Source organism: Phocoena phocoena, chromosome 1 (genome assembly GCF_963924675.1).
Source record: "Phocoena phocoena chromosome 1, mPhoPho1.1, whole genome shotgun sequence".
Lineage (NCBI taxonomy): Eukaryota > Metazoa > Chordata > Mammalia > Artiodactyla > Phocoenidae > Phocoena > Phocoena phocoena.
The window spans coordinates 21,005,016-21,015,385 of record NC_089219.1 but is presented as its reverse complement, the minus strand read 5'-3'; the positions used below and the strand labels follow the sequence as shown (position 1 = coordinate 21,015,385).

The 10,370-nt window shown below is 54.3% G+C and overlaps 1 protein-coding gene across 1 annotated transcript; it reads left to right on the top strand.

The window, feature by feature from the left end:
- The first annotated feature begins 1,010 nt into the window (after window positions 1-1,010).
- KDF1 (keratinocyte differentiation factor 1) lies at window positions 1,011-9,211 on the top strand. Its single transcript, XM_065891761.1, has 4 exons — window positions 1,011-1,044; window positions 6,302-7,372; window positions 7,922-7,996; window positions 8,553-9,211. The coding sequence occupies exons 2-4, from the start codon at window positions 6,334-6,336 to the stop codon at window positions 8,633-8,635; spliced, it is 1,197 nt and encodes a 398-aa protein (XP_065747833.1). The 5' UTR covers window positions 1,011-1,044; window positions 6,302-6,333; the 3' UTR covers window positions 8,636-9,211.
- Window positions 9,212-10,370: the final 1,159 nt, after the last annotated feature.

Genomic DNA, 10,370 nt, shown 5'->3' with positions numbered 1-10,370 from the left:
CAGTTTCCTCACCTGTAAAATGGGAATGATAACACCTGAGGTGTTATCCTCAGGTGTAAGGACTAAATAATACTATGCAAGTAAGGGGGTTAGCATGGATCGTGAAGATGTTCCCTAAAAGTCACTTGTTTATTGGTGCTATTGTTGTTATTAAGTTGGTATTAAGGGAAGCAGGAACCCAGAATAATCCAACCCCTGACTCTTGCCACCCAATGATGTTGCCTCTTGCAGAGACCCCATGGGATGCGGTGATCAGGGCCCATTGTGGCCAACTCTGCTGATCTGGGATGTTTCAGGACTGCACAGCCCAGTCTCCTCCTCCACCCGCCCCAGAGCAGAGGCCTCTGTCTTCCTCTGCAGACTTCCTGGAAAAAAGAAGGTGAAGTGATCAGAGCAGAGGAACCAGTCCCCCAGTTCTGCCTCAGGACAAACGGAGAAATCAGGTCCCAACGATTCAATCAGTAGAGAATATCTGCTGAGCGCCTAGGATGTGTCAGGTCCTGCTCTGGGCACCCGGGGCATTTGGGAACAAGAGCATACCCTAGTCAGAGGCTAAAGGAGGAGACGGAAGACAAGAAAACAGTGTGCTGAGTATTATGATAAAGAGTACAGAGAAAACCAGAGAGGCGTAGGGGTCAGGGAAGGAGTTTCAGGAGACATGCCCTTTGAGCTTAGCCTTTAAGGCCCGGCAAGTCCTCCGCAGCAGCTCAGGGATTGCTGGGCCCATCTGTCCATTTAACAGAAAAGCAAACTGAGCCCCGGCGTCTGTCCACCGTGCCCGCCACACCTCATTTACCCGGACTAGGCCGAGCGCTGCTCTCGCAGTCCGCGGACCGAGGGCCAGAGGCCGGCTGCAGTGCCCGCCCAGCTCCCAGGGCGGGGCCTCGGCCCAGGTGCGCGGCGGAGGCGCTTCGCGGAGGCAGGAAGTGTGTCCCCAGCGGCGACCCGTGCAGAGCTCCCGCGAGACGCTCACCTGCGCCCCAGGTGAGCGGCGAGGGGGGCGGGGGGAGGGCCGAGCTGGAGGCGGCTCACCTGGCGGGACAGGTAAGCCCCGCGCGGGCCCGAGGGGGCGCGAACCAAGGCGGCACCGGTGTGGAGAGACCCCCGAGGCTACGCCCGAGCGTGCGAGGGTCCCGGGGCCGGTTCCATCGGTGCCACCCTCCCACTTCCGGGGTGCGCGGGCCGGGCCGGGCCAGGGAGCGGCCTGAGCGGGCCCCTGGGCTGGGCGGGCAAACTGGGGTGAGGGGGCCGTGTTCGCCCTTAGGGCTGCGCTGGCTTGGGGTGGGAGCCGTGCTTGCCGGGGAGGCGGGGGCGGGAGGGGAGAGGGGGCCGTGCACACCCTGAGGAACAGTGTCGAGAGGCTGGGTCCGCCCGCGGGAAGAGGGCCCCTGCATCTGGAGAAGCTGGTGCTTGCCCCGAGGGCATTGCTGCTGTAGGGGCTATGCTAGTCCGAGCGGCAGTGCCTGGGTCTGCTTCTCCCTTGCCCCCGGGACAAGGTGCCCGCGGATGCGGGAGTCCCGGGCTGAGCCTTTGGGGCAGGAGATCAAGGGTGCACGGATGCCAGGCACGAGAGCCGACGGCTGTTTCGTGAGCAGGGCTGGGGTGCCCCTCTCGGCCGGGTGTGCAAGACTCGTGTGGGTGGGACACAGGCTGGTGCGACCGGTCCTGACCTGAGCACCTTCGGAAGAAGGGGATGGGACGGGGACAGACCTCGGCGTGTGTGTGTTCTCAGGGACTAAGGGGGAGTGGGAGAGCATCAATTAGAAGTTTGGGGAGGGTGTGCCTGGGGCCTGGGAGCTTCTGACCCTGAGGAGGATCCCTGCAGTGCCTTGGGGCGCCCAGTGACCCAGCCCCTCCCAGATGCCAGGCACAGCTCTAAGGCCCCTGGGCAGTAAGATCTCATTTAAACCTCAAGGTGGCCCCTGAAGATTCTCCTCACTCCCCTTGTTAAAGACAAGAAAACTGAGGCCAGGAGTCTTACCCCAGGCCACAACAGGAGCCCCTGCTAAACCAAGAGACTGGTGTTCCTAGGATTTTGGAGGTGGGGGCAGCAGCAGTGAGGGGGAGATATAGCCAGGACAAAATGGGTTGAGATTGACTTTAGGAGGGTTTAGGGCCTAGAAAGGAGGGGGAAAACTGAAGTCAAGCACTGTCCTTACCCCAGGTCTTCTCCCCCTTTCCCCCATCCCACCCCGCCCCACCCCCTCCTCGAGATGTGTGGCACAGAGCAAAGTACAGGGGCTCCAGAGTCTGGCGGACCACAGTACAAATCCAGCTCCATTCCTTTCCAGCTAGGTGTCTCTGGGCAAGTCACTTCACCTCTCTGAGCTTCAGATTCCTGACCTGTAAAGTGGAGATATAATACTCAGCGAGCGATTGTGAGTGTTAGATAAAGCAAAAGTCCTCTTGGGCTGGAGCCTATTTCTGGCCCATTTGCTGCTGCTTCCTCAGCATTCAGTACAGTGCTGAGCACGTGGTAGGTGCTCAGAGAATATTTGTTGGATGAATTTAATGAATGGTAGCGACTGCTAAAGCCTTGGAGGTAGAGGAGGAGACAGTAACCAAGACCACGAACAATAACCTCTTGCTGTTCTTACAAACCCCAGGTACCCCAGAGCTCAGTGTGCTTCAAACAGTGTAGATGTGCCCACCCTCCTGATCCAAGGGCTGAGCCTGGAAGACTCAGGGCTCTCCCTATGCAGGCCCTCCTTGGGCACAGGCTCACCCATGGAGCTGGCAGCTGACCACCTTGCCCCCTTCCTCCCAAATAATAGATGGGATGGGGTAGTGGATAAGAGTCTGGGCCAGGCCACTTGCATTCAAACAGCTGTGTGGCTTTGGACAACTTAGTTAAGCTCTCTGTGCCTCTGTATAACAACAACGACAATAATACCTACAAATAGGGTTGTGAGAATTAATTAGTTGAATACATTTAAAGCACTGAGAATAATGTAAGCTTTCAATAATTAACTCTTTCACTAGAAGGCAAACTCCTGAGGTTAGGGAATTTTGTCTGTTTTACCACTTTATCCACAGAATTTAGAAGTGTCTGGCATACAGCAGGCTCTCAGTAAATATTCGTTAAATGAGTGAATGAATAAATCCATACCCACCCCAACATTGCTCAAACCCAGGCAAAGGTTTTTTTTTTTTTTTTTTTTTAATTTATTTATCTTTGGCTCCGTTGGGTCTTTGTTGCTGCACGCGGACTTTCTCTAGTTGCGGGGAGCGGGGGCTACTCTTCGTTGCGGTGCGCGGGCTTCTCATTGCGGCGGCTTCTCCTGTTGCGGAGCACGGGCTCTAGGGCGCGCAGGCTTCAGCAGTCGTGGCTCGCGGGCTCCAGAGCGCAGGCTCAGTAGTTGTGGCGCACGGGCCCAGTTGCTCCGTGGCATGTGAGATCTTCCCGGACCGGGGCTCGAACCCGTGTCCCCCGCATTGGCAGGCGGACTCTCAACCACTGCGCCACCAGGGAAGTCCCCAGGCAAAGGTTTTTAACCGCTTGCTTCTCTGGATTGTGAGGGACTTCCAAGTCACCTATTACAATTTCAGTTTGCACACCTTTGGAGGGGGACTTCACCTTACTCTCGCCAGACTGCTGCTCCCCCCACTCTGGTCAGCCTAGAGCCTAAGTCCTTTCTCTTTCTACCTAATGGTCCTGGTTCTACCCAGAGGTCACACAGAATGTATCAGTCTCCTGAAGTACTTACTGTACCAACCCTGTTCCAGACACTGATGCAGAAAGGAATCAGACACAGTCCCTGCCCCTCGGGGTCATATAGGCTTATCTTCAAACAATTGGTTCAAAGCCAACTCAGCTGACCAAGAGCCCAGCAGAATGCTGTGGGGAGAGGGGCTCCCATCTGACTTGAGGTTCTGGAGTGTCCTTGGAGAAGGACCAAGCGGGGCTGGGGGAATGGGTTGAAGAGTTGCAGGAATAGTTAAAGAATTCCTGTATCCTCCTCATCCGCATTCACCATGGCTAACATTCCCTCCTTTTCTCTGTCTACACACATATACCTTCTGTTTTGGGGGGAACCCTTTGAGGTTGGGTTGCAGGCATCATGCTTCTTTACCCCTAAATGCTTCAGTATATGTTGCCTAAGAATAAGAACATTGTCTTATTTAACATTGAATTTAACATTGGAAATTTAACATTGACGTAATACTATTAAATAATATACAGTCTATTTTTAAATTTTACCAATTATCCAATTTCTCCTTGTGATTCAGGATTCAATTCAGGATCACACAGTCCATTTAGAGTCGTGTCCCTTAACCTGGGCTTGTCTGATGTTTCTTCATGATTACATTCAGGTTATACATTTTTGGCAGGACTACTCCATAAGCGATGCTGTGTCCATTTTAGTGCATAGTATCAGGAGACACATCATGTCAGTTTGTCCCATTATTAATAATGTTAACTTTGATCATTTGATAAGTAGTGTCTGCCAAGTTTCTCCAGATTTGTGTTTTGTTGTCGTTGTTGTTGTTTTAAATTGTTCCTGGCTGCCATAAGTAGAAGGGAATAGAGGTGGCCAGAATGGGGGCCTTGACAGTATGTGGGTGAGAGATGGTGGTGGGCCAGTTTAGGGAGGTAGCATTGATTTGCCCAAAGCACATTGCCTATTAGAGCCAGATCTGGGACTAGGATACAGATATCCTGATGCCCAGTCCCAGGTTCCTTTCACGTCACCAGCTCTAGGACACTAGTGCCATTAAATCAGGGATAAATAAAAAGTTAAGAGATTACTGTCTCAGAAAATCCAGGCTAAGGATAGTGACTCCCCAGCACACCCCTACATGTGATCAAGGACCCTCCCAAGTACATCACTATGTAATGTTCCCGCAGGCAGGGTTGTTTACTCCCATGATGCCCCATATATCCTAAACGTTCCAGCTCATGAGCTTTTAAGCATCTGTTTTCCCTACAAAACCATGTGTGAATCACAGGAACAGCGCCTATAGTCCATTCATTTTTGGTTCTTCTGTACCTAACACAGGGCCAGGTTCAGTGAAATCTTAGCTCTGAGATTGCTAGCAACCAAGTCGAAAAGGGAAAGAAGATGTATTTTGAGGCTTGGCTTTCTCGTCTAGTCAAAGGAAGCAAAACAGTGCTTGATGTTAAATGTTGATAGGAGAGCAAATCTGAGCCATACTGAAACATTGACCGGGGACCTGTTGATTCCCGTGTCTGATTTGAAAGAGGAGGGGAAGAAAGGGACGGTGGTAATGATCAGGTTCTGTAGCAAGTCAATGGAAAGGCATTTGTTGAGCAGCCTCGGAGGCTCTGTGCTGCTGGGCTTACCAACAGTGGGAAGAAACTCAGGGAGACCATGGCCCAGAAAGTGAGATCCCAGGAGCTTTTTCTTTTTATGTGGTAAAACATGCATAAAATTTACCATTTTAATTTTTTTAAGTAATTTTAACGTTATGGTTAGTCCTGTGACGTTAAACACATTCACACTGTTGTATAACCATCACCACCATCCATCTCTAGAACTTTTTCATCTTCCCAAACTGAAACTCTACCCGTTATATACTAACTTTCCATTCTCGCCCATCTCCAGCAACTACCATTCTACTTTCTGTCTCTGTGAATTTGACTGTTCTAGATATTTCATATAAGTGGGACCATACAATATTTGTCCTTTTGTGTCAGGCTTATTTCATGTAGCGTAACGTCTCAAGGCTTATCAATGTTACAGCGTGTATCAGAATTTCATTCCTTTTTAGGGCTGAATAATATTCCCTTGTGTGTATAGACCACATTTGGTTTATTCATTCCTCCATCGATGAACATTTGGGTTGTTTCCATCTCTGCCTATTGTGAATAATGCTGCTGTGAACCTTGGGGTACCAATATCTGTTTGAGTGCCTGTTTTCAATCATTTTGAGTATATACATAGAAGTGATATTGTTGGATCAGATGGTAATTTTATGTTTAACTTTTCAAGGAAACTCCACACTGTTTTCCACAGCAGCCATACCACTCTATATTCCCACCAGCAATGCACAAGGGTTCCAACTTCTCCATATCTTTTCCAATGCCTGTCATTTCTGTTTTTAATAGTAACCATCCCAACGGGTGTGAAGTCCTAGGAGATTCTGATACATAGTTAGACCACAGAGAGAGCTTCCTCTCTGGGGAGCAAGGGGATACTAGACAGGGTTCGTGAGCACACTTGGGCCCATCCACATCCCAGAGCTCTCAGAAACCAGAAGTCTGAAGCTCCTCAGGTCATAGCGCAGGAGCTCGCCGCTGACCTCTGATCCTGACTCCTTCCCGGCCTCTCCCCCACAGGTGCCTGGCTACGGCAAACCATGCGGTGAGCCATGCCCCGCCCTGGACACCCCCGCCCATCATCTGGGCCCCCACGCTTGGGACCCTGGGAGCGGCCAACGGAGCTATGCCTGGAGACATATGACGAGCCATCCTGGGCCCCACCGAGCCGCCGCACCCGGAGGCCAGACCCCAAGGACCCCGGCCACCATGGACCCGAGAGCCTTACCTTCATCTCTGGCTCTGCTGAGCAGGCTGCTGAGGCCCCAGCCTGCTGCCTGCTCTGGCGACCCTGGGTGTGGGACTGGTGCCGGGCTGCCTTCTGCTTCCGCCGCTGCCGGGATTGCCTCCAGCGCTGTGGAGCCTGTGTGCGGGGCTGCAGCCCCTGCTTGCCCGCTGGGGACTCCCCTGAAGGGGCTGCTGAAGCCAACTGGGTCAAGGAGCACAACGGAGTGCCCCCCAGCCCTGACCGTGCCCCTCCCAGCCGGCGGGATGGCCATCGGCTCAAGTCGGCCATGGGTAGCAGCTTCAGCTACCCTGACGTCAAGCTCAAAGGCATTCCTGTGTATCCCTACCGCAGCACCACCTCCCCAGCCCTGGACGCGGACTCCTGCTGCAAGGAGCCACTGGCCGACCCCCCACCCACGCGGCACAGCCTGCCCAGCACCCTTGCCAGCAGTCCCCGAGGCTCTGAGGAGTACTACTCCTTCCACGAGTCGGACCTGGACCTGCCCGAGATAGGCAGTGGCTCCATGTCCAGCCGAGAGATCGATGTGCTCATCTTCAAGAAGCTGACAGAGCTGTTCAGTGTACACCAGATCGACGAGCTGGCCAAGTGCACCTCAGACACTGTGTTCCTGGAGAAGACCAGTAAGATATCGGACCTTATCAGCAGCATCACCCAGGACTACCACCTGGATGAGCAGGACGCTGAGGGCCGCCTGGTACGCGGCATCATTCGCATCAGTACCCGAAAGAGCCGTGCCCGCCCGCAGACCACAGAGGGGCGCTCGGCCAGGGTGGCTGCCTCCGCTGCCCCTGCCCCTGACAGTGGCCATGAGACCATGGTGGGCTCAGGGCTCAGCCAGGATGGTAGGTGGGGCCCCACAGGGCTGAGGGGCAGAGTAGAGGAGGCTCTGGACAGGGAGGGTTGCACTGGGGTCTTTGGCCACTGTGGGTCCCCCCTCAGCCGGTCCCAGCTCTTCCTCCTCCTTTTTCTCCACTCTTCTACATCCCCTAACAGGTTCTTTGTCCCCTGCTGCCACCTGCCAGAGTGGCTTTCAGGCCCAACCAGCTAGCCTAGTTAACAGGACCCAGGAACCCATGCGAATTTGGACCTCTGGCCTGGCCTGGCCTAACCAAAACCCCTATCTACCCACTCATCCCTGCACAGACAGACCAACAGACACACACACACACACACACACACACACACACACACACACACACACACACACCTCTCTCTCTCTCTCTCTCTCTCTCTCTCTCTCTCTCTCTCTCTCCCTCTCTCTCCTCTCTCTCTCTCTCTCTCTCTCTCTCTCTCTCTCTCTGGCCCCTCTCTCAATGGGCTGGGGGCAGAAGTGGGGAATAGGGTTGAAAGGATGTGATAATGACCACTGCCCCTTCATGTTCCCTCCCTAGAACTCACAGTGCAGATCTCCCAGGAGACGACCGCAGATGCCATCGCCAGGAAGCTGAGGCCTTATGGAGCCCCAGGTTTGGTCCTGACATGAAAGTGTGGAGAGGAGAGGGGACTGCCCTAGCAGCCCCCCACCTGTCCCTCTCTCAACTTCCTCCTGGGGTGGGTGAGGATGGGATCAGAAAGGGACGAGAAGCCTGAGCAGCCTTATACCCCATCCCAGTCCTGCAAACTGGCTTAAAGGTTCAGCTGGGAGAGATTCAGGGGGATGCCCCTGAACCAGAGGGGAGGGGGGCAGGTGCCCAGAACCTGCATCTAAACCCAGGTCACTGGAGAGGAAAGTGGAGGGCGGGTGAGGGGGGCCATCCATTGGTGCTGAGAAGGCACCATGTGTGGTTTCTACTGCTATCCTCTTGGCTTTTACAAGCCCTGGGAGCAGGGTCATTACCCTTTAGAGAGCGAGACTGGGGTTCAGAGGGGTCAAGAAACTGAGTGGATCACCCAGCCAGGATCAGACTGACCCAGGCTCGAGTTCCCCTCTGCTCCTTCTCAACAGGTTTCTCCCTGCCTGAGGGACTTGCATGAGCCCCTCCCCACCTCTGAGCCTCTGTTTCCTGCTCCCTTTCCCCTCAGGATACCAAGCCAGCCACGACTCATCCTTCCAGGGCACCGACACAGACTCTTCAGGGGCACCCCTGCTCCAGGTCTACTGCTAACCCGCACTGGGCCCAGGGGCCGCAACCCCTTCTGAGAGAAGCACATCTACTGCATGAAGAGAGGGACCAGAACCCTCTTTGTGGGAGGGAGGCCATGAGCCCAGAAGCAGTGCCCACTCTGGCTCCTCCTGCCTTGGCTGACTGGTTCCTGGACCACATGCATTTCACTGGGCCACGGTGCCCACATCCCCCGGGTCCTCCGCTGGCCTGACCCCTGCCTGGGCCTGTTCCTTCCTGCCCACAGTCTTCAGGAAGCCTAGGTCATGGAAAGCGAAGACTGAGGGGTTAATTTCTGGAACTGGATCCTGACTCTGCCCCCATAACATGCTCCCCCTGTAACATATACCCCATAACCAATCATGCAAACCTCCCCCTCCCCAGGACAGCTGGGAGGGAAGGTAACAGGTAAAAGAAGCTTGTCTTAAATGGATTGGGTTTGGGGGCAGGCAGGGCCTCGGGAATTCTGTGGGCAGTGCCCAATCCATGTTACGTTCTGTCGAGCAGTTAGGTTCTCGGCTGATGTTCTACATGCTAACATGACTATAGTACAAAACTTAATAGACATCTGTCTGCTCATCTTGACTGTGATACTGTCCTTTCCGTCCCATTTGCCTGACTGCTGCCCGGAGCAGGAGACAGCATAGAGTATCCAGCCTGGCTTAGTGTCGTGGGGCTGAGGTCAGAAGGCAGTGATGCCCATCTCTCAGGCTCACGGGGAGTTCTAGGAGATAGAGCCAGTTACAGTGTCTGTGCCTGAGAAGGGTTTACCAAGTGCTTTCTGTCATTGTTGAGAGGTCCTTCTAGGCAGGCCTGCCTGGACTCCCTCTGTTGCCCCAGTTCACTGCCTGTAGGCTGGCCTGCTTCTGGCCATCCCTGCAGTTTCCGCAAATCCCGGAGCACACGTCAGCCCACCCCACCTCAGACCTGCTGCTCCCTCCACCCCCCCCTGGTGCGGACAGCACTCAGGGTCACGGGTGTCTGCTCAGCACTCCCAGGAGTGCGGGTCAGTCTTTCACAGGTGCTGGGGCTCAGAGGTGTCAAGGAGTTTAGTGGGTCATGCAGCTAGTAACTGTGGCTCTGTATCCGGAAGCTGGCCTCTTGGCAGTTGTGCCCCCAAGCTGGCAAGCTGACCTGCTTGGGGTAGAAGCAGGCTCCCCCCATTTGGACATCAGAGCCCAGCTGGGTTCAGAAGGACCCTACTTGGCTACTCCTCACACACAGGGGTGTGTCTGTTCTCTCAGTGAGACCGGAGCAGGCCCAGCAGCCCAGTCTTGACTGATGATAAGCTAGGTGTCCAGGATCCCTCACTGCCCCACTTCACCTGCAGTGCCCCCACCCCCGACCTTCTATTGCCCTCATGGGCACCCTTTGGAAAGGGACGGGACAAACTGTACTTGTCTGTTCAGTTTCCTATTGGACACACAGGATGGTCCCTTGTGGCCATGACCACAGGGCCCAGTACCAGTGATAAAACTGGCCCCTTTCCTTAGGCTCTGCTGTCTCTTCCAGGTCAAGGCCTCTGCGATTGAAAATGACCACAGGCCGGGAATTCCCTGGTGGTCAGTGGTTAGGATTCTGCATTTCTACTGCAGGGGGCGTGAGTTCGATCCCTAGTCGGGGAACTAAGATCTCATATGCCATGCCACATGGCATGGCCAAAAAAAAAAAAGAAGGTAAAGAAAATGACCGTGGCACTTCCCTGGTGGCGCGGTGGTTAAGAGTCTGCCTGCCAATG

Bases quoted from the DNA above. Each gene is read 5' to 3' on its own strand.
- KDF1 (XM_065891761.1), top strand. From the start codon at position 6,334: ATGCCCCGCCCTGGACACCCCCGCCCATCATCTGGGCCCCCACGCTTG. The intron at 7,373-7,921 runs GTAGGTGGGGCC...TTCCCTCCCTAG, and splicing joins CTCAGGGCTCAGCCAGGATG to AACTCACAGTGCAGATCTCC. The intron at 7,997-8,552 runs GTTTGGTCCTGA...CTTTCCCCTCAG, and splicing joins GAGGCCTTATGGAGCCCCAG to GATACCAAGCCAGCCACGAC.